Raw genomic sequence first — 24,753 nt, 5'->3', positions numbered from 1 at the left:
AGTGACCTGATAGTTTGAAAAGGCCATCAATATGACCAGCTCTAGCTCAGGAAACACATCCAACATCTACATTTCATAGTGCTTTTTTCAACTGCTCTTGATGGAATTGTTTAGCTTATTATTAGTTCATTGTTCTTGTTAGGTAAATTCAATAATAGACTTACTATTGCTAAGTGAAGTTCTTGTAGGGGAGAAATTACTGCAATTTTAGCTGTATTGCAATGCCCTTAAGCTAGATACTGAGATAAATTTAACTATTTAAAATAATTTATTTGTTAATATTCAATTTCTTAATTAAGTCTTCTAAAAGTTATGTAAAAATTGTTCTATATGATAGAAAAACCAACGTTAAAATGAGTTGTCTAGGTTCAGTAAAAGAGTAGACAAGATTATAGTGTCAAAGTGAAATCACTAATACAATGACATTTGTAGGACACTTACACTCTTTTTAAGAAGTCAGTGTTATGATTCAGCTGTATGACAGAGGAGGTGAAACAAAATTATAATTTTCTTTCCCTGTGCACCATTCAACAAGATATCACCCAGATAAAATTGATTGTATATATTTAAAATATTTGTACTGATCAGACAGATACTTTGAACTTAAACAGGAATTTTTTGCTGTTCTTGTTTGGGTAGTCTGATTTACAGCAGTTCTGATACAACTCTGCAATAGTATGGCTTTTTCTCCTGACATGTTTAATCTAGCTTTTGGTTCTCCTCACATTTCCATTTCTTCTGAGTCTTTTACCAGGTGGCAGGTACCTTTATTGAAGTCATCTAACACAACTGTAATCTTATTATTGTCCCTTATTACAATGAAACAAATTGATCTCCACAGGTACAGTAGTTCAAAACCCAATTGGATTGCCTGAAACTTAAGTATTCTGTTCTGGCATTTGTTACACATGCAGAACATTTTTGATATCTTCCTCTCTGTTCAGTCATTCAATTTGAAGATCTTAAAATACAGACAATATAAGAAAATTGAATAAAATGGTGTTTGAGGGACATCCATTTGTTGGACCCTGGCTGTTATTTATTGGACACTGCTCATTACTAGACAGCACTGTCAGGGAGGAGGAGAAAAGCAGATGAGAAGGCACTGTGGCCACTCAGACTGCACATGGTATGAAACCAGATGGTAGCAAAGACAAGCAACTGGGATCCCTGTCACAGAATTTGGGCAATGACAAGGAGATTGGGAAGAGGACAGAAACTCTCAGCCTCTGGAGGTGATTTCTGTCAAATGGGAGGGAAAGATGCTCTTTCAAGGAAGACCTAATACACAAAAGGGTGTTCACCACTGTGAACAAGAAAAACCATTTCACTGAGATAGTGCCCAAAAGCAGTAAGATGCAGAAAGCTCCCATAGCTTTACGTCTCCTCCTTCCACCAGTCTGAAAACTGAAAACAACTAAGAGCTGGAACAAAACAAACTTGGAAGATAGCTCATCCATGTTGCATGTCTCATTTCTTTTTTTCTCTTTGTTTTTTTTTTTTTTTTTTTTTTGTTTGTTTTGTTTTGTTTTGTTTTGTTTTGTTTTTGGTTTTTTTGGGTTTTTTTTTGGCTGCTGAACTCAGCTGTGCTTGGTGCTGTTCCCCAGGCCTGGCTTGGTCCCATGTGGTTAATTCCAGCACCAGTGGGGCTTGGCTTGGCTCAGCTAGAGCTTTGGGCCCTGCACAGCTGCTTCCACTCTGCCAGAGCCAGGGTGTTCACTCCACTGGGCTCAAAAGAACAGTGAAGGGACTGGGGTGATGGAGCAGGGCTGATTCCACCAGGCTGATCCTGACACCTTCTTGGCTAGGGAGAGCCAAGATAGCACACTTCCCCTTCTTCCTGATTCTTGTTTTTTTCTGCTGAAACCGTATCCCCGTTGATATGCGTGTGTTATGCAGTAAACCATGTCATCACACCCACACAGCACTGAAAGCTCCATCCCCTTTTCCTGTAGCCAGGACACTGTGAAATGTGTGCTGCAGCCCAGCAGATCAAGCAGGTAAACCCCTGTGGTATGGTGGATGATAGTCAAAAGAAAATTATGGGGGGGTGAGGGGGGGGTCTGGCAGATCCATCACATTGCACTCACCCAAACCTGCCAAGGCAAGCACTATGTGCTTACAAATAGCAGCACCACTGGATGGCTGGAGTGGTACCCTGTGCCTCAGGCCACTGTGGCATGCCCCTGTTCCTAACAGACAGGAATTTGCCCCTTCTTGCATTGCTAGTAACTCTTCCCTTGACCCGAACCCTAACTCCACCCCTGCAATACCCTATAAAAACCCCACAACCCTGCTTTTGCCTGGGCTTTTCCTCTCCGTCCCATCCCTCCTCCCTGGGAGTAATAAATAGATTCTCAAAGATCTGTCCTGTTTGTTCTCGTGCCCAGCACTGGCAGCTGCACCCCTCTGTGGACATGATGAACCCAGTTGCAAGACACTGCAAACAAGTTCTGACTGACTGCTAGACAACTGGAACAATACAGAACACTGTCCCTTTTCCTATGGCCGGTTCAATTTCTGAGTCTTCTAATTTAGATACACAGAGATGAACACACAGTTCACTCTCACGCAGCACTCAGAGTGGAAGAAACCCAAGAGAACTAGAACTGAGAGATTTAAGAAGAATGTTGGGAATGCAGGAAATCTAACAATGTGAAAAGAACCAGAATTTTCTCTGCAATCGAAGTACAGCCATACTGCTACAAACCTTAAGAGGTTCTGAAAACGTTCCTTGCTGTTCAAGTAAATTGGCCCACACTGTTCCTTGAATCAGGGCTGGAAGGATCTGTGGGATGCAGATGCCTCAAACCAGGAAGACACCCTAGCTGTCCACAGTCCATTATGGAGCACGCCAGCTGCTCATGTTACTGAGGAGTTCCAAGGCCAACAGCTACCATGTGTCAGCAGGACAGGAATTTTGACTTGCCTTTTGAAATAAAGGTATGTCTCTCAAAAGCTCTACACAGAGGGCACAAGGCTGCTGTGGTCAGCATGGCGCTGCATGGGAGCCCTCAGCCCACTGCTGTGATGTCAAATGAAAAAAGGTCAGGAGGAAAAACTGTATTGCTACATGGGAAACAGCTCATCTCTTGGTGCAGGGACAATAAGATGCAAGACTACACTAACAGAGAAGCATTCCAAAAGTGGCCTTTGGTGTCAGGACTAGCTGCTGCTGAGCTCAATGACTTCTGCAGTAGCAGAAGCATATGGTCACAGGCAAACTACACTGGGTGGCTGACACAGGAAAAACCGTCAATAAATTAAGCACTGAGTGCTTAACTAATAATGAATAAATTAAGCACCAGGAGTGCTGAAACCTACTGGATCCTCTGATTCTGATATTGCACTTTGCTTTCGGCTTGTTTGGACAAAACAGGTCCTGTTGAGGCATTCCTGAGTGCCAGAAAGGATGCATCACTTGCTGGCTGAGATCTCACAGAAACTGGAAAGACCTGCAGAGTCTCAGGTCAAACACTACAGTCCAGGAAAGGTAATTCAGACAAGGCATCATGTCTGACTGTGGGCTGTTTGGCTGGCCTATTTTTGAAGGGCAGTACCCAAGCGTTTTCAAAGCACAAAGGTTGACAGGCGGGTTTTAATTGTCATCTAACTTTCTGTACATGAGAGATATACTACATCACTCATATGTGTTAACCATTCTGTGCTCTTGAGAAATCATCGAGATATATCACTCTAAGGTTAAAACATGATAATCAACTGCACTTGAGGAACATGCAGAAATTCAAATCTAGTGTGGAAAACTTCCAGGAAAAACTTAGGTAGCAGAAAAAACTTAGATGAAGGAAAAGAATCTGATGCACAAGCTGGAGAATTTGGTTTCCTTCCCATTAGTTCTGGTTCTCTAGACTATGCAGGTCAGAAAACAGTATGGAACAAGCACACTGTTACAGTGCAGTATCTAATATCAAGCTCTCACCACAAAAGCAGGTGGCACAAAGAAATTTAACAGTCAAGTATGTCTGTCGGAACTAAAATCCAGGGTAAGGAGCCAAAAGCTCAGGTGTTTGTCCCCAAGTTACATGAAAGCTGTGTGATTAATAGAATTCATTCAATGTGTGGTGGGAATGTGGCATCAATTAGTAAAGGACCCTCTTTGAGCTAATTGCTTATACAGGTGAGTGACTTCAGAGCAGGAGGTGGGATACAAATCTACCCAGGTTCCATTTGCTGAGAAGGAAAGGAGCTGCAATTTTCTACAGTCATTTCTCTACTGCCAGCTGAGTAGGAAGCATGGTAGTCTCAGGAACTCTCCCTAATACTCAGAGTGCTAACTCCAGATCTGTCTCCAGCTCTGCCTGAAGACAAAAATAAATGTCAATGTTTTTCCAGCCTGCAAGTGGAGGCTAGAAAAGAAAAAAAAAAAAAAAAAAAAAAAAAGGACAGCACATCTTCAGTAACTCATGAATCTGGATGTTTTCCTCTATTGTTTAAAAAACTGGCAAAATAAAGAACTTGCCAAACAGGACTAGAATTAGGAGGGACATGTGTCTTTCAAGTGTCTGGGACTTGCTGCACAGTTCTCTGTAGTACATTTACCATTCTACCTATGTTCTTACATATCATCACTCCTTGAGGTACTGGGCTCTAGCTATACCACACTCAACATATTATATAATTGCATTAAGAGTTTTCCATCAGATTTAAAACAAGGAAATACCAGGGAACAGAGTTGGGAAACCTATTATTACATACTTCCCTGAATTATTCCCATGTCTTTGGGCATTATTCTAGGAGGTCATAGTCAAACCTGAATCAGACTACACTTGTGAAAAAAATTCCCCAAAACATTCAGGCTACACTCATGCAGACACAAATGGCAGTGCAGGTACGGGAATGTGCTGGTATATGTCATTCTACTCATGAACTAAAAATAGCTTTTCAGAAGTTGGCTCACACATCTTAATAAATTATCCAGAAATTGGACACTTCCTGTACACTAAAACTTAATCAACATGACTGTAAGGAATTTCTGTAAGCAGCAAGTTGTTAAAACAATGTTTTCCTCAATACCTAATTTGTCTGTGAAAGAAATGTTGGAAAAAACCCTCAATTTTTTCCTCATTAAAAAGTGTATGTTTCTGAACAGTTGTGATGGTAAGCAGAATGTGTTCCCTTAAACTGGTGTCCTCATGTTTATGCTGCTGGATGCATATGGCAGCACTCCCAAAGGCGCTTTCAGCAGAGACAGTGTCCTTTTGCTCTGCTATATGGATCAATACCCAACTCTATCATTATTTTACATTTTGAGCTACCTGCTCCAAAATATGCTTGCTTCAAAGTATATTTGCTTTCCCTACCCAAATAGTCAGACATCCATTTTACATAAAAAAAGTTGTTTCTCATCTTAAAAAAAGTACCTCTGGACACCAAGTGATGTGAGCAGTAGGCAGATGGCATCCTCAAGACCAATTGAGTGACACGTAATTGTCACCTTTGGCTACATTGCAAAGAAATAATTAGAAAATGCAGTCTAGTGTCACAGCAAAGGGAGAGGAAAGGGAAAGGGAAAGGGAAAGGGAAAGGGAAAGGGAAAGGGAAAGGGAAAGGGAAAGGGAAAGGGAAAGGGAAAGGGAAAGGGAAAGGGAAAGGGAAAGGGAAAGGAAAGGAAAGGAAAGGAAAGGAAAGGAAAGGAAAGGAAAGGAAAGGAAAGGAAAGGAAAGGAAAGGAAAGGAAAGGAAAGGAAAGGAAAGGAAACCCTTTGCATACTGTAATATGTACACAAATACTTTCTTACTCTAAAACACAGACTTAATTTTTGTCTGTGCCATCTGCCTTTGCTATGGCCTGCCTGCCAAAGTTGTTGCACACTATGACAAGGCCTATTAGAGAAACCAAGTGAAAACACAAATTTCATCTTTTCTCTGGGTTGACTCATACCTCTGAGAAAAGCCTGTTTATATCTGTTAAAGACTGACTTTTCTATTGATAATCTCATCTCAGCCTGAAACACTTTCAAACACTATTTCCCCTTACACTATTTATAGTTTTACCAATGGCTTACATCTAACCCAGCAGGTTAAACTCCAGATTGTTCCATTCAAGTCTTAAACTCAAAAATTTAAGGTTTTAACTACATCTTTGTTTCACTCAAGTCTGCTATAACCATTTACTAATTATAACCATTCACCTTCTCCAATATTCATTTTCAAAAGCTCGGAAGACAGTTTTCTAGTAAGACAAATACATACAGGATAATTTTCACTTTCTTCTTCCATGGAATTTTCACATTTTCGCTTTTTATAGGGATTCTATCTACCTCTTATTCCTCACATTACTACTAAGTAATCTTAACTCCAAAAATTCTTGAAACTGCTCAAAAATAAGGAATACTTCCCCTCGAATTCCTCTTGTAATCTTCTAGGAAATCCTAATCAAAAACCCAAACCCAAAACTATCTATGAAGAGAAGTGACCGGAAGCCGAGCTATAGACATTTAGCTAATCTGTTGCAAAAACAATCCCACCCAAAACTATAGCAGAGTGTCACACAGTTGCTGTTTCTCCTCAGAGTGGCAAAAAGCATCTTAGAATCACTACAACTAAGACGTTTAACAAGATGACTCATTTCTTTATAAATATTGTTACAAGGACAGAAGAGATGGTTATTTTTCATGGAAGACAGCATTCATAGGGAATGTCCATTCTGCCCAATCTCTACTAAATTAAACTCATGCCTTAAAAAAAATTAAAAGAATTGATAGATGCCTTATCGCTGCAATAACAATAATATCTTAAGAAAAGGAATAAAAAAAAGTATGCAATAATTGCAGAGAGGAGTAGTCTGTAGTCTAATCAAGGAATACTTGTCAAAAGATAATTTGAAGAACAAAGCCAAAGGCATCAACCTCACAGCCTAAGCTCTGAAGCATACTCTGAGTCAACTACCACTACAAAGTTAAGTTACCTTGAGTATCACAGAGGTCAGGAAAACCAAAACCCTCACATTAGGAACCATATTGCTAGAAATATAATTTTTTTGTAGTTAAGAAAAACATGCAGGAAGGCAAAAGGATTAGAAACTACAAAGAATAAATCAGCTATTCATAAATACAGTAGCAATTAACAACTTAGAAGTACATCTGAATTAGAGTAGACCATCATACTTTACGAATACACGGAAAGATGTCTGAGTATCTGTACAAGTTACTCAATGCACATCCAGCACTCTCACTCTGCAGCAGTAGGGAAAAAAATGGGCAAGTAAAGTAAAAAAGGAATAACTGAAGTGTTAATACTCTAACTATTTAAGCCTGAACATAAATATAAAAAAAAACTCAGGCTGCAAGTATTGTGTTGCAGTAAAATTTCTATAGAGATAATACTGCATAAAAACAATTCTGTAATCACAAGGAAGTGTAAAATGTGTGGTCAAAATAACCAGCAAGTTGAGTCAGTGTCAAATGGAATTTCAATTGGCAAAATATTCTTTTTCTACAGCTTTGTACCTTGAATCCCATTTTAGTATTGTAGGATGTTACAAGGAAGGTGGTGGGACTCTTCATTAGTAACTTAGTAGCAGTAGAAGTAAGGGGTTTAAATTAAAAGAGGGGGAGTTTAGGTTAGGTCGTGAGGAAGATATTGTTTTCTGTGAGGTGAGACTCTGGAACAGGTTGCCCAGAGAAGCTGCCCCATCCCTGGCAGTATTAAAGGCCAAGGTTGGATGGGGCTCTGAACAACTTCATCCACGAGAAGGTATCTCAGCCCATGTCAGGGGGATGGAATGAGGTGATCTTTAAGGTGCCTTCCAACAAAAGCCATTCTATGAGTCTATATACACTTTTTTTTTGACAGATGAACAATAATATGGCAACACTTAGTATAATTACATTTTATTGAAATATTGAAGTTCTTAAAGTGTTACAAAGGTATAATACATTCGTAATATAAGTGTAAAGGCTCAACATTAAAATGAAAAGACTTAGTAAAAAATATAGATTAGAAGTTACTACAACAAAACAAACTCATTGCAATTACATTTACGTTTTGTTTGTTTTGTTGTTTTTGGGCTTTTTTTAAAGAAAACCAGCTATATTGATCGGCACATATAGACAAGATAAAATACAGCAAGAGTTTTCTTCCTCCATGAAGTAATCAACCAAGTAGTAACAAACTGTAACAAACACTGATTTCATGCATAAGTGTAGAGAGGATTTTAAACTCTGCATATAGTACTAATTTCAGCTTTTGTACAGCCCCATTTGCAACACATTCCTGCCAAACCCAGAGACTCCCGTTTTCTTCTGGGATACCTGGCCCAAAGGTAGCTGCTTGATTCCATAGGATTTGCATTTCCTGTTCCCCCCCTGTCCTTCTGAACGGCTTCCTCTACCTGGCGAACAAGTTTTTTTAAGTCACCTGCCACCGGTACATATTCATTATAGTAATTTAAACTATACAAGTCCTTAAACGTCTCCCATCCAAGAAATGGGCTGCTTCTCTGTAGCTGCTCCACTTCAGGATCCAAAACTGACTGCAGGTTGAAGCTTCCCAGTAGTTTGTTACTTGCTGTTTGTGCAGAATCTGGTTTAAAGAGAAGACTTTTCTTAAATTCAGACTGTAGGAGCATCAAAAGGATTACACAGTTCTAAGAAATAGCAACAAAACCCATTCAGTTAGTAATAAGTGAAACACTGCTATGTAGGAGAACTGTCAGTACTTGAGAGTCTCCACACCACGACTTACTTGTAGTCTACTTTTAGCAGAATCTATGTTTTAAAGTCTGTAACTCCTGTTTGACATGCAGACTACACAGAAACAACTGTAGCTGAAGTAAAGGCATCCTGTTATAACTGCAGTGTTATTGATAAAGTCTCAATTTTTCCACAGAATCAGAATTTTGTTGTAAAGGCATGTACCCAGAAACATCACAGAGTCGTGTCTTGTGTTGGATGAATTAGATTAGACCCCTCCTCTCCTGTGCACAGCCACGCAAAGTAGCATCAAGTGAAGAACAAATGTAGGAAGGACTAAATAAGCAAAGATTGTATGCAAACTGATTCCTAGATTGCATTTTTCTATAGCTATTCTAACTGATGCCTTCCTCTAATTTCTTTCATTTCTCAAGGCATATCAGGGGCTTGCAGAATTTACTTATGACATGCTTCATCTCACTGACTAAAATGTTCTCAAAAATACAGCCCTACTTCCTTTCACCCTACACTATTTCTCTTGATTTTGCTTCTGCAAGACAAATGGCATTGCTTACTTCAGCTAATGTGAAGAAAAATATCTTCTTTTGTCTTGTCCTCTTAGTGCTGTTAATACAGTCAATTTTTTGTTTCAGAAAGCTGAATGTGAGAATATCCAGCAACATTTGTATTTACTTAAATATGGCTAATTAGTATATAGAACATAATTTTCAGATAGAACAGCCGCCTTGAGTAGGTGCAAAAATAAAAGTAGATGTAGCTACTTTAGTAATTAGACAGTTTCTGCCATTTGATAGTCTTTAGGGTGGAGAAGTCTTCTAGTTAGACATTATGCAGCACAGTGGAGACTCCTTAGTGACTGCTGTTATTAACAGAAGCTGCTATTAAGAAAAAGGAAAGCACAATTTGCTAAGCAAGAACATAATCCCCACAGAAGCTGTATGTAAGTAATTTGTTATAATTACAAAGGTTACTTTTATCTTTTACTCAACCTGTTGGGGGCGGGGGGGGAAAGTGGCAAAAATTCCCAGAAAACCCAGAATACTGGCTTCATTAGCTGCCTGAAGTCTTAGGTTATAAAGTGTGCTTAATCAGAAAAAAATAATCTCTTCCATTGCACGTTTTAGCCATAATTCCAACTTTTGTCCTTTTAAAAAACATTATTTTTCAGTATTGAAAGTACCAACACAAATTAATCACTTAAAATTACTATTACATTTACCGCAGCTTGAGAACACAGCCCAAAAGGCGCGCCAGAGCCCGTGCCCCCCAGCGTGCCAACTCTTTGATGCAGAGGAGCACCCGAGAGTGGGAACGTGGCGCGGGATCCCACGCCCGCGGCGCTCCCGCGCATCCCGGGAGCTCTGACGGGCAGCGCGGCGCCGGGGCTCCCGTCCGGGAGGGAAGCCCCGGCAGGAACCCCGCTTCATTCCGCCGACAGGAATTACGGAGCCTTGGGAAGGGAGAGAAGCCGTAGCGACAGGCATTCCCCAGCGCTCCCCAGGGCGCATCGGATCTCCCCCCACGGCCAAGAAAGGGGAGAAGAGTGATTTTATGGGATTTTATAGCAGGAGCTCCTCTGCGGCCGGCAGCCCTGCCGGAGGTACCTCCGAACTGACCAAAAACTTTCCAGATTATCCCGGCAAATAATGCCCCAGCGCCTGCAGTCCCTTTCCCCCTGAATCTCAGGGCGTCCTTCCAAAAGTCTCGGAAATGCCAACTAGGATCTAGAGGGAAAGCGAGAGCGGGACGGGGCGCTCGCCCTTCGCCGTTCCCTCCCGTCCTCTCCATCCCTCCTCGCAGCGCCGCCGTGGCTCGGCAGCGAGCGGAGCGCCCCGACAGCCGCCCGCCCCCGGGCTCGCTCCTGGGACACTCACCGGCCGCGGGCTCCGCCGCCAGCAGGGAGAGCCGCTTCCAGCGGGACCCGCCGCAGGTGAAGATGACGGCGCGGATGAACTCGCGGCCGCACAGCTTCACCCCGTACCCGTCCCCCTCGCCCGCGGGCAGCACGGCGCCGGGATGCCCCGGCGGCGCCGCGCACAGCAGCGCCACGGCGGCGCACAGCACTCGCAGCTTGGCCATCCCCATCGCCCGGCCCCGTCCCACGGCCGCGTTCGCAGCAGACCCGACGGCCGCCACAAGGCCCCGACCGCGGCGCCCAGCCCAGCCCAGCCCCGCCGGCGCCCGCCTTTTATGCGCCGCGACCGGCGCTGAGTCACCGCCGGCCCGGCCCCGAGCCCCCTCCCCTTCCCCGCCGCCGCGGCTGCCGGGTCCCGCCGGGCGGCCCCTGCGCCTCCCTCTGCCCTGGCGAGCTGTCGCGGCTCCTCACACCGCCACGCCTCGATTTCGGGCTCCCTCCTCGAGCTCCTGGCCCACAGTTACCCGGAGAGGAATCCAGGCTTTGAAAAACTGAGAAACTTCGTTTCGAGTGGTTTTGCCGTTGTAGGTCTGGAATCTCCGTAACTACCTCTGTGTCCTAAAAATGTTGTCTGACATAAAAAGACAGAAACAAGTGAAGTAAAAGAAATGCACTTTCAAGGAAGTACTTCAGCTGTGGATACTTGAAGGGGGATTTCAAAGCCTGAATTCCTCTCACGTTTGTTGTACTGGAGGCCTGAGTTCAGTGGCAGCCATAGGCATCAAAGTGTCAGAGATACCCTGGCTCCAATGTGAGCATCCTAGAGATTTGGAGCTCCACATCTGGGTGCCTCCTGAATAGGGCTGACGAGGGTAGTGGTCTTTAGAGTCCATGCAGAGCTATGCACTCTGTGAAAGTAAACTTTACTTCTGGATTTGTTTGCCGGCTTGGTTGTTTTTTGGGTTTTTTTCCCCAGTACAATAGGACAAGGAGTTTTTATAAGAAGTCATACTGTGAAGAACCAGAGAAGTTAATCTCTCTTAAAATACCTTGAAACTGTTGTCTATAGATCCTTTCACATGAAGGCTATGCTTTCAAACCCTTGACTATTGTTGGCATATAAAAAAAATCCATCAAAACTCAATCTAGGAGAGCAGAGAGAAGACATATACACAGACTAGTGTACAAAGGTGTATGATTCACTTGTGCTGGCAGAGAAGTTACAGTCTCCAGTTTCCTCTTCAAGGAGGACTTGGGTGTTTTACACTGAGCTGGATCTAGAACAAGGCTATGGAGGGCTAAAATAGTGAACAAAGTTGTTGTGTTTAACCCCAGCCAACCACCAAGCTCCAAACAGCCACTTGCTCATTCCCACATTAGTATGACTGGGGAAAGACTTAGAAAACTGAGAAAAGTCATGGCAGTTTAACAGGGAAAACAAAACCTGCACACAAAAGCAAAGAAAAATAGGAATTGATTCAGTGCTTCCTGTGGGTACACAGGTGTTCAGCCATCTTGGGAAGACAAATGCTGTGGCTCCAAATGTACCCTCCTTCTCCACTTCATATACCAGCATGATATCCCTTTAGACATTTTGGGTCATCTGCCCTGACTCTATCTCCTCACAAGCACCCGCAGACCCCTCACCAGTGTGGCAGTATCAAAAGCAGAAAGGGCCTTGGCTCTTATCTGTTCAGCAATAACAAAAACATCTCTCTATTATTAACCCTGTGTTCAGCACAAATCCAAAATACAGACAGATACCAGCCACCAAAAAAATTAAGATCTACCCCAACTAAACTAAAAATTTAAATTTTCCCCAGCCAAAACCCAGATAGTTTTCTTTTTGGTCCAGTCTTAAGTGTTCAAACAGTGATACCACTTCAACAGTAGGCACCGTCATCCAGAATGCTGCTAGGATGCAATCTGCAGAAGTGGAAGCTGGCTAATCTGAAATTCCTGAAGAACAAAACCTTGATCTGTTTCTCCCTCAGTTGAAGTCTTACCTACTATACTGTTATGGACAGAAGTTGTGCAGGGGTAATTACAACTTGAATTTTGAGAGCAGCACCTTGATTTTGTTGGTCTCTGATTTTGTTGGACTTTTTCTGAAAATACCATCACATCAAGTGGACTTCTGTGAGGACTTTAAGTAGTCTTCTAGATGACAGTTGTTTTTTCAGTGTCTGAAAAGCTGTAGTAATGTGAAAAAGCACTATCCGGACAAGGCAAGAAGGGTAGTACCTCCTGAGTGATTAGAAAAACTACTATTCAGAACAAAACATGCAGAAGAAGATTAAGAATATAAATTTAACAAATCTGAAGTAACTATATGACTTCCTACTGTTTGTTTTATAAAGAAGAAAAAACAACAGCGGAGTAAAGAAACTAATTTCCATTCATGATCTATAGGATGTTTCAAGGCAAGTACATCCAGTGTACTGGCTCAATGCAAGTATTTTTATCTTTTTATTTCTTATAAAAAGGTAAAGATAATTGTACTACTTACCTCCTTGCACTAAATTATTAATCTGTTGAAAAATAGCAAAGTTTATAGAAGGTAAAGGAGGTTTCATGGAAACTGGGGTCTAAATAAAAAAGATATCCTTTAACAATATCTCAGTAGCCTTGAATACCTTGAATTAAAGCCTTATTCCTATGACTCCCAAATGTCAGACAAAGAAAGTCAGCAGTAAGACAAAAACTTACTGATTTCATTAGGTATTTTCCAGAGACTTAATTTCAAATTAATGCAATTCACTGCTGCAAGAACAACTTAGTTTTTGAAAGATGTCCAAACATGAATTTAAAGTAATTTTAAAGTTTGTTTAATACCATACAGGATTCTGCAACAAATAGGAAATACCACTGCATCGATGTTATTGATGACCAAGCACGAACATTATCCAGTTGCCTTCATTAGAGGATTGTGCAGTTTAGAAAACAGTTCAATCTCAAGAAAACTCATAATTGAAAAAGAAATCCAGAAGAAGAAATTTCTTTTAAGAGCAGCAACATGCAGTCAGCAATAAAATAACTCCAAAGCATGTAGGAAGGGGCCATGCTTTTCAACTTTCCTTATTGTAGGAAGGAGCCCAAACTGGACTCTCCAAAGTGACTTTGCTTGTTTCTCCTCAATGCTCATATATACTATCACAACCAGATAAACAAGAGTGAGGTGGAAGCACTTGTGGCTTGCAGGTGGCATGCACTTCCTTGGGGTTCATACCTATAATTAAAACACAAACAGCTTAATTTTGGCATTCTAATCATGACTGACTCTTCCTTTTCCAGAACAATCCTGCTCCAAATGATACTGATTCAGGATGTATGGCTATCAGACATAATAATCCGAAAAACCCAACAGAATTAAGGTGGTAAGAGTAGTGCCTTCAGGCCAGAACAGGCCCCCCCTGGAATTGCTCTCCTTTTTTCCCCCAGTGATTCATGAAAACAAAGACAGTTGTGATGTATTAAAGCAAGTCTAACAGCTGAGGCCACTTGAGCACAAATGACAGAAAGGAGCAGGATGTTTTAGGCGCTTTATTTATTTCTATAACAAATATGATGAATATGGGCAACTTACGCTGTAAACATGTATTTCCCCAAAGTAAACCTTGTCACTCCTAAGCCCCGGTTTTCTTTCACTGTCTTCTGAAGGAAGTTATACCACTCAATTATTTTTATCTGTCACTGTGTTACAGATATGACTGTGCACAGCACATGCAAGCATTTTGATTAATGCACAGGCAGTAGAATAAACTAGCTCTGCAACAAAGAATGAGCATCTTCAAACAAAACCATGCATTTTTTCAAAAAGCAAAAGCAAACAGTAAAAAATAAGGACAATAAAGATGAATAACCCTTAACTCCTTGGTGATTTTTGGCACATTCTATATAGCCCATCTAAATCTATTTCTGGGTTAGACCATCTTTCTTAGAGCCTTTTCCTTAATAAATTTGGTAAATTTCACTGATACTGTGTAATACTGGATTAAACTTACCCCATTTCTGTCACATTTTAGTGTGGAGCCTTACAATAGACTAACATTATTGATCTAAGTTCAAACTTCGGGAGAAAAAAAATCAAATTTAGTTTGGATGGACTAATATATAGCTACCCTATTATGCCCCAAAACTGCTACCTAGACCAGGTGAGGGATTTTGCTCCCTTTAACACTGGCTTTTGATCAAACACCTAGTCAGGAATCTGTCATAAGCACAGAGGTATTGATTCCTAATTCACAGTGGATACGATTAGAGTATTTCCTAATTTTCTAAGATTTATAAGTAAAACTCTTGTATGGTCTGTTAAAACCATTCTCTTGTGAAAATGTCTTTCATAGGATTAAAATGTGGGCTAAAAGGCACAGATGGAAACATGGAAATACCCTTCTTTTTTGGAAGGAAGAGTATCAGTAGACAACAGACATCAAAACATACAAGACTTCTTCAAAATTAAAGGAAGATGGACTTCAGAACTTGGAGGAAACATAGCAAATGCCCTGTTATTCAAAGGAAAAGAAGAAAGTACTTGTGTTCATTTTATTACACTGACCATTAAAACACATCATGTTTGAGACCAGTTACAGACTGTATGCATTGTTAACATGCAGGGGACAGAACCAATTACGGAAGTGACTGCAGAAGTTAATGCACTTTCAGAAGTCGAACTGTGGAAACTGTGCTATTAATTTCTTCTGCATTGAGAAGCTTTTGTCTTATTGTAACAATAATCTAAGTTTAGTTAAGTAGTCTTCAAAATCATATTTGGGATATTATCTCCAGCTGAAATTTAATTTTTAAGTCAACAAATTGTCAATATAGACTTTGGCTTAATTCATTTTTGGATGCCTTTGAGCATTTGTTTTTCGTTCCACAATTAGATTAATGCTAGAAGAATTTCCATCCAAACCACAAAATAATCTGTTTCTAAACAAGATTTCCAATACAAAAACAATTTTTCCAAGTGTGACATCAGAACATTAAAGTATACTAAAACTATATTCCTGGGATATACCATGTTAGAGTAAAGGCATGTGAAAAATCACTCAGTTTTTCAGTACTTATAAGGTCACTTGGATCTACTCATTACAAAAACATACATTAATAATTTTTCTTGCTTTTAGCTTAAGTTAATATTCATCTTAGTAGTGAAATTCTGATTTCAATTATCAAAAAACAAATTATCCTGAATTTCAGAATGTTGAACATGCATGAAAAAGATTCAGGAAATAGCTACATAATTTGTTTCCTCTTTTTCAGAAGCTATCTCTCCTCATACTTTAACACAGTTTTCCCTAAGAGTAAAACACACAGTTAGCAAGTTATGAGCTTACTTCTGAACCTACTACTGATAAAAGCTGTTTATTCCAGAACTTGAAGCAGAAATGGTGAGTTCACTGCCTAAAGGACGGCAAATAAAAAGTGTCTTATTTTTCAAAGAAATTAACTGCCTGCTCCTGATTTCAAATTGAGCTGTGTATACTGAAATGTATTTGAAAATTGTATATATTTATTTATATAATTTATACATTTGTACAAACTTAGAACTACCAATTACTATATCTTTATTGGTTATACTGAGTTTGGTCACTACTAGACTTTTTTAATACAGGTGAAAGTTATTTTCAGACTCTGAATAAACAATGCAAATTCAATATTTCATTATAAACAAGGAAAATATACTACAGAACAATGAATATTTTTAAGAGATAAATATAATATGGGACCAATTGCTTTAAAAATTGCATTTTTTAAAAATCCATTAAATTTTGATTTTATAAGAGCTCATAATCTTATCAATTTTCTGATTATTTAATTATGTTAAAATGCAGTATTACAATCACATTTCAGATATGTAGCTTTAATACCATCTTCCTGATTTCAATGAAGAAATTGCTCTGAGATATTCTGATTTTCTACAAATCTTTATATGTGATAGGTTCTTTAGGCAATTCCAACAAAGTGCTCTGTGTGTCAAGTATGTTCTCTTCTTCACCTTAAAAAAAAATTTAAAAAGGAAAAGAAAAAGAGGAAAAAAAAAATTAAAGCATAAAAAGGGTCAATTTTCTCAGTCTTACACTAGAAAGCAAAGAAGGGAAAAAACTTAAGAAACTGATTTAACCATTCTTGTTTGGACCACATTAGGAAAATAGCTATGTATTTTATAAATAATCTGATGTCAATATACCAAGTTGTCTCTGAGGAATTTTGGATTGGTGGGGTAATTAGGAATCTGAGAAGAAGGTGTACATAAGCTTTAACAAGTAAACTTGTACACAGAGTCACAGATGTATCATATTTGGGCACAATCTTTCTTCGTGCCTCAGGACTAGCCTAAAAGGTGTCAGAATTTGGGCAGCACAGGTCTTGAAGAAGCATTGCTCAAGGCCCACTGCTCACAAAATCTTTGCTAAGGCAGTTACCTAAACATGAAGCATAGCAGGAAAAAGTTTTAGAGTGCAGATTGCTCTGGGTAAGGCTGGAATGAAAACATCTAGGACGGAGAATCCAAAAAACAAAGATACAGACTGAACATCTTACATAGGTTGTGGTAGTCTGATTGTGATACAAGAAGAGATGAAGATTAGGCAAAGAATGCATTTGTTTTGGCTGATGCCATTTGGCACAATGCTAATAATCTTGTTTATCCATGTCTTAAATCCCAGCTTTATGATTCTTATAGCAGTGGTTTGAAACTGTATTTATGTGTGATCAGCCTGACTAAATATTGCAGTGCAGTCAGGATTATGGTCATTCTATAAAACAGGTCTGAGTGCTGACATCTCCCAGCTGTAAGTTTTGTAGTACTACAGTGCCTGGGACCATCAGTAATATCCAACAATGGTTACCACTCCCACAACATCAGTCAGTTGCATATAGCATCTGATTATGAAATAGCAAGGGATCTTGGGGATAGATACATAGATAGACAAATCTCTATGCTTGTCCCTCACATGTACTAGAGGACATTGCCCCACTGACTGCTCAGGATACAAGGACTCAGCTATCTAAATCTCAGAAAAGGTAGCCAGAGCTCCATTGCTTAGTGGAGAAGTTCTGTGCAATTAGAGGCTGGCCATAAAATCCATCCCCTCCTCTAATAATTTGTGTGGAAAACACCAGCATTGTATGCCTGGACTAGGAGGAAAAACAAACAGCAAGGCCAAGAACACAGAACAGCAGGTTGATTGTGTCCTCAGAGGTTTAGAAAAGACAGTTTGACAGTTGTCCTGTAACCCTGACATACCCAAAAGATTAGGTCCTGATACACTGGAAACTTAGGGCTTTCCAACAGCACAAGCAGAACCCGAAAGAGGTATTTCCCCCTGTATCTTCAGTTTTGGGTTTTAATTAGCCCAAGATATAAAGCAGGAAAAAATACCCTTCCAATATTTCAGTGTGGAAGAATACTAAAATAATGAGATAATTTTTGGTCAAGTAGGCTAGAGACAGAAGAAAAAATTAACTGTAAGCAAGATCAGAAACAGAATGCCTAATGAAAGAGAAACAATGAAACCTTTCAGGGGCAAAAAATTATGCCAAAGGATGAAAGGCAGTAGATGCAGATGTTATGTGATTAAATTAGTTTAGATATAAGGTTCACCATGCAGATTATTTTAGGAGAAGGAATTAGCTATGAGGTTGATGACAAGTATACCCTGGAAGAAAAAGATCATTTAAAGTAAGAACAGTAAAGGGAATCATGCATACATTCATTATTACACCAGAGAGATTAAGCACCAACAGAATAAACAGAAAAGCAGAGAACTGGTTGCAAAGGTATGGGAATGAACATGGGGATCTGTTGCGTATTCAGAATAAGCATTGTGGCGGCAGGTCAATTGTGTCATAAAACCTTCTATTCAACTATGTAATTTTAACCGTAAAATAAAAATGAACTCCTGAACTTGATTTCCAGACCAGATTAATCCAGGCTATTCTACTTCCTTTTAATCCAGTGCTGATATTGGTAATGAGTTTAATTTCCTTACTTTTCTTTATCCTATCCTGTAAGTAGGATCTGTAGACCCAAATCTCTCACATCTTTTTACAAAGCTATACAAATTAATCTTCTTTTTTTTTTTTTCTTATAAGGCAGTTTGTCATTCCCTAATAATTTTAGCTCTTCAGTATAAGTACAGAAGTTCCCTTTCCAGAAGTGATCTGAATTACATGCAAATTTCCACAGGGGTTATTATTTTCCTGCACCTTCCCATCTGTACTCTATTCATACTAAGGTTGTGAAATATGCATCCCTGGATATATTCAAAAGCCTTTTGGACATTTTCCTGGGCAATTGGCTATGGATGATCCTGTCTGAGCAGGGGGCTTGGACCAGACAACCTTCAGAGATTCCTTACAACCTCAACCATGCCATGATACTAGGAAACCTCACTTGGTGTTTCTAGTTGATAAAACTTGATGTTCCAATTTGATGTTAGAAACTTGATGTTTCTAATAGAAAATTTTATTTTCTATTTGGTTCCACAGTTTCTTTTCTGAAAAACATTTTCACAAGCCTTGCATAATGCTGGAGTTCTTCTAACAGATCTAAAGTGCTGCAGATGACTTTTCCTATTTGGAAATCAATAGGATACCACATTGCCCCTCTTCAACCTATACAGGACCACATGGTTCACAGAAAACACATTACATATAAATCCTAAATTCCAAATACTAATTCTGCTCTGTGTGTACTAATCTCCTTTTCAACAGTTTGATTTCCAAGGACTACCCTTTCTTCCCTATGCTTAAGTGACTCTTCATATTAAAATGCAGAGAAGTTTGTTTAATGCTGTTGGGGAAATGTTCACAGGCATGCAATCCTGCATCACCTAAATGTATTTACACCTGCAGGCAGCAGGAACTACAGCATATTTTGTCTAATTAACCTACCACTGTTTTCAGTGAAGCATACAGAGTTAGGAAACCTGTGTGTTAGATCTGGAGGCTGAAGACTAAGTGCTGAAACAGATTTTTATTTTGTTTCAGTATTGTTGTACAGAAAAGACAACCAAGCTAGTTAAATAAGTGAATTTGTGCAGGTGACAAGCCAATGCCTGATGCTGTTTTTACTTACACTCAACATTCACTGAGTCAGTCTCCTGCACTAGGAATCACAGATAACACAAATGCATCTCCATAAACTTCAACAAAATGTATATAATTTAATCACTTAGACAAGGGACAACTGTGAGGCAAGACCCCACTTTCCAGGGCTTACCTTTCTTCAGTCTTTGGAGGACTGCAGTAAGATCATCACCTGATGACTGTATTTGGTCATGAAGGTGTAAGGCCATGATTTATGTCTGTATTCCTTTATATTATCATCCCTAACCCTTTTCCCAGAAAAACAGCAGCGGAGTAGAATACAGAAGTAAATCTATATTCTACACTACATCTGTCATTTCTCCCAGTTACTCGGTTCTTACATCAACTGTGTTTATAACCTTAGAATTCAAATATTTTGAAACATGAAGAGTAAATGATAGCCTTAACTGAAAAGAAATGCTGTAAAAGTATAGTAAGTACCCTTGACTAGCAAAATATCTGACTTCAACAGATGGAAAAAAATGAGACATACTTCTGTCAAAAATCCATCAAATATCTATTATAAGTTTTCTCCCAGCCATTAAAAAAAAAAAAGTAACAGATTATCTGAAGCTTGATTCTCTGAGAGAACAGGACAGACTTACATACCTTTAATCCTTTGCAGTAGTGTCCCATAGCCCATATCATAATGATAGGAAAATACAAAGCTTAAGGGAAGTACTGGCAGCAAAACTGCTGGATTCTTCCTTTTTATTACTCTGTGCCAGAAAAAAAAATTAGGATATTCAGCACATCAGCACTTGACCTTGACTGTCTAAGACTTGTGTATCCTTCTAAAAATCTTTAATCTCTAATAGACCAAATCTTTATTTCCTCAGAAACATTGGCTTCTGGTTGCCTCCTTTCTCAACCCAAGAATATTTTTAAAATACAGTAGTAATTTTTGAAATTACCTAACAAATATGTGATAATCTAATAATTATGTGATAATCTAGTATGTGATAATCTAGTATGCATGTGCAGTGCCATCTAAACAATGTGGATTCTATGTTCATTTCCAAATGCTACAGAGAAACCATAATGCATAAGGTGCATTTAATCTTCACTATATACACAAAACCGCAAATGTTTCCTGATTTCCTCTAAACAGATTACAGCCCAAGAAAACATTATCAACAAAAAGTACTTTAGGGCAAGTTCTTCCCTATGCAATATAGCTTTATCAGCCAGGTTTCTTTTTTCCTTGGGTCAGTTGATTCAAATTTAAGTGAGTAGACTTGAGAATATGCCCACTTGTTCACTGCATTAAAAAAATTCAGATGGAGGATGTGCAACTCACTAACAGTTCATTAAATCTCAGTACAGACAAGAAAATAGCATGGCATTTAAATACTCTCTCCTCTTCCACATACAACTTTTACTTTGCACTGGACTTCTTGTATTTCAGATATTTTACTGCCATTTTATTGTCAGCTCATGTCTCTGATTTTAAATAAATCTGCAGTAGAGACATAACCAGTGCACATTCAAAGCAAACAGAATTCAGAGTCCATTTGTCATTTGATCAATCTCTGAGCAACCACTAGATAAAAATAACTACTTTTAGTGCAAAACCAAGACCCAGAAAAATAGAAATATATAATGTAACATATTTTCTTTTAGGGAATAAACTTTATACCCAGTTGTTAAAACTACAGCAGCAAGTCCAAAAAAGGTCCCAAAATATTTGAGAAATTCTTGTGTCCAAGCAATCTGCATGGCTGTTTGTCTCTCTCTCATCAGGTTCTGCAGTGCTAGTTGCCTTTCCAGCTAAAGGGAGACTAGTTAAACAAAATTAAGTCATCCATTTATTTTAAAGATTAACTAAATCTCACAGTGGTCTATAAATCCAAAACACTAACTAAGAAGGCAATCTTTCATGGCTTTTGATTGAGAATGGCCTTCTTCAGTAATAGATTCTACCAAAAAACATTTAGGTCAATTAGCAAATGTTTTTATGCAGAAACTTTCTCATTGTGCTTCTCAAGGTCCAGACAACTAAAATTGAAGTGTTAGGTTTTGAGTGGGACCCAAGTCTCAGGAGGACTCTCTAGATTCTCTGACCTTCGCATTTCCATGCGTGATAAATCCATGGTGATTTATAGAGTACCTGCTTCCCCAATTCATTCTGCTTAATTCTAATTTAGTCGTAATAATTTTAGAGTCAATCTTGACACCTCTTTGCCCTTTGAGGATTTCCTCTTCCTCATGATGCATAATAAAGCTAATAACTCTTCTGCAATACCACAGTTGCAAATACAGAAAAGCACTGTGAAGACAACAGATCTTTTACAGATTATGAATACATATCAAAAGTCCACAAGGAAATACTTCTGTAACAAAAATTAAAAACAGTAAAAAAGTACAATCTAGTCAATATAGTCACATGTCCAGGAAGAACTTTCTATGGTACAGAAGAATAAAAAAGCAGATTATTAGATTTATTTTTTTTTAATTACATGTCCCATCTAAACCTACTGGTATATTTTCATTAAGCAAGGTAAATTCACTATTTCTCAAAAGTTTCTCTCAACTATACAGAACACAAAAAAAATTCCTTTGAGTGATGAAAAAATAATAATTTTGCCAAAATAAGCAGTCTCAAACCAAAGTGGAGAAGTTAGTTAACAGAACAAGAAGTCTTCTTCACAGCAATGTTTATAATTCATCTTGTGGGGAAAAAATTGAACACCTGGGTTTGTATGTTTAGGCCAGCTAACCAAGCTGGATGAGAAGTTCAACAAGGTACAGAAAACAGAATACCAGCTGCTTAAATGAGTGTATTCCAGGGAAGAAAGAACAAAGACTGAATTCAGAAAGTTTTCTTTTAATGAATCTCTAAATGTAATTAAATATGTTCTTTTCTCCTGCTTTCTAATTCAAGAATAATTTAAAGGATTTGTAATTACTTAAGGTTTCCACCCATTTATTCACCTCCCTTACTATTGATTTAGCCTGAACAGAACAATTTCTGTTAAATTGTTACTAATTATTTCTTCAGATTATGTTGATATTGCTATCTTATTTACAAGTTCATTCAGTACCTAGATAGGTAGAAATAATTTTGAGACAGCATAATGAAAAAGGGACAGATCTAATTACATATAATTGTACACAGTAGGAAAAACAACATTCACTATAGTCTCACAGCACTATTTCATCTGTTTCTCTTCCTCAAGACTTACATTTCAATTGTTGTTCTCACAAAAAATATCAACAGGCTTTACCTTTCTGATAGCCATAATTTTCAGATTGCTTTGTTTTGATTTTCTTTTTTTAATAAGAAATAATTATATAATGGCTGACAAACCACTTAATAAAATATCAAAATAATTAGATTTTATTTTGTTACCTACAAGACAGTTGGAAATTCTAAAATAAACAAGTACACTGGCATTAATTACACCCATTTTGGTCCCAAATATCCTAAGCCTGGTAAATTGCTGAGGGCTGACGTGATAAGATAAAATAATGACATGTAATATCCATTTAATGACTATATTTTCATCTTTAGGGTGATTATAGATGTAGTTTCCACATATGTGAAAAGTATTAAGAGATCCTTTGTTTGCCTGTCAGCAACAGATAAGGACCTGTGCTTCCAAGATGCACAGTATTACTCTAAATGAGCTTCAATTTGAAGAAGCACATGGTAAGGAAGTGGGACAAGGATTGTTGTGCAAAAAGGGAACAATGGAGAAGAAGAAAAACAGACAGTGTAACATGCCCAGTGTTTAGAAAGAAGCAAGTATAGTATAAAAAGAAGGCTGTAAGTTCAAACTTACAAAAGTAAACTAAAGGATCTAACGTGATAAAAACAAATACACACACACAAAAAAAACCCTGAAAAAACCCCAACAAAAACCCCCTCACACTAGTTATATACTTTGACAGCTCTTTAAAATCCAAGTGCTGAAAGAAAAATATAAGTCACAAACAATAAATTTAAACACCATACTGCAGGAGACTGTCATATCAACTTCCAGAAGCCCAAGGGTACTTCCATGTATGTCTACAAGTAGTTCATATAAATAACCTACTATAATTGAAAATGACTTGTTTCTATATTATAGACAGCAGCCAGATAACATTATCAAATATTTTTCATATTCTTTTTAAACTAGATGTTTTTTCTTTCACTTGAAAGAAACAATCCTCAACTTTCTCCATCAAAAAAATAAGTGGTGGAATAAAATGTAAAGAAAAATGCCTGTAATTCCTTTTCTTTGAGCAAGCTTCTTCTATGTAGATGTAAAATTTAAACCAGATGAAACATAATACCATATTTAAGTTAATTTCTTTTAAAAAGATATGTTAGAGGGAAGTTTTAGAATTATGAATCTTATGAACATTCTCTTTTTACATGGCGAAATGTGACAGCCAAGGAGCAATGGTTTCTGAGGAATACTAATCCACAGAAGGGAATAAAAATAAGGTCTAGTGGTATTTGGCTAAAAGAATAATTTAATTCTTACTGTTATTGAAGTTTTATGATATGACAATGAATAGTTTACAAGACCTATTTTGTCCATAAACTTACAATGTAAGTTGAAAGCCTTGAGATGAGTGTTGGTGATCCTAAGTAAGCTACAGTACTGATGCAGAGATTTATAAACCAATTTTTATTTAGTCATAATTTATACAGAACATGAACATGTGCTCCAAAACACCTTTGAACCTATATGCCAAACTCAGGATAATGTCTCTCAAATGCCAGAAGTTCCTTTTGTTCTGTACTCCTTTATTCCAAAATAATCTTCATTCATGCTTTCCATTTTCAAGATCAGTTTTGTTACTTGTCATAGTTTCATCTTGCAAAAGAAAAGGCTACAGTACTGTAGCTGTTAGGATTACAACAGGAATCTGAGTAATGAAGAGAATTGGTCTAAGTGTTCTAAGTGTTCCAGGGCAATTCCACACTGATCCCACTGGATTTCAAATTCTCCTTAAGGAAAAGGAAAAATTGAACAATTATGGCCAAAGTTGTCCTACTAAATACTGTTTCATCACATGACTTAAACTTAACAGAATAACTGTAGAAAACCAGTTTGGAGTACACCTGAGCTCTTTTCAGCGAGCTCTGTAGCCACTGTATAGCACAGCAGGGAACACCTCTCTGGCATATTCT

At 38.5% G+C, this 24,753-nt stretch overlaps 1 protein-coding gene across 1 annotated transcript; it reads right to left on the bottom strand.

Annotated features, from left to right (window-relative positions):
• Positions 1–7,836: 7,836 nt before the first annotated feature.
• Positions 7,837–10,836, bottom strand: LOC110471297 (relaxin-3). Its single transcript, XM_021531845.4, has 2 exons — positions 10,549–10,836; positions 7,837–8,543 (listed from the first exon to the last, which is right to left on the bottom strand). Exons 1-2 carry the CDS (start codon positions 10,757–10,759, stop codon positions 8,176–8,178), a joined length of 579 nt encoding a protein of 192 aa, XP_021387520.1. The 5' UTR covers positions 10,760–10,836; the 3' UTR covers positions 7,837–8,175.
• Positions 10,837–24,753: the final 13,917 nt, after the last annotated feature.

This window comes from Lonchura striata, chromosome Z (assembly GCF_050655825.1).
Source record: "Lonchura striata isolate lonStrDom1 chromosome Z, ASM5065582v1, whole genome shotgun sequence".
In the NCBI taxonomy this organism is placed as follows: Eukaryota; Metazoa; Chordata; class Aves; order Passeriformes; family Estrildidae; genus Lonchura; species Lonchura striata.
The sequence above is the reverse complement of the archived record's forward strand: the minus strand, read 5'-3'. Positions and strand labels throughout refer to the sequence as shown.

Bases quoted from the DNA above. Each gene is read 5' to 3' on its own strand.
- LOC110471297 (XM_021531845.4), bottom strand. From the start codon at position 10,759: ATGGGGATGGCCAAGCTGCGAGTGCTGTGCGCCGCCGTGGCGCTGCTG. The intron at 8,544-10,548 runs GTGAGTGTCCCA...TCTTTAAACCAG, and splicing joins GGCGGCGGAGCCCGCGGCCG to ATTCTGCACAAACAGCAAGT.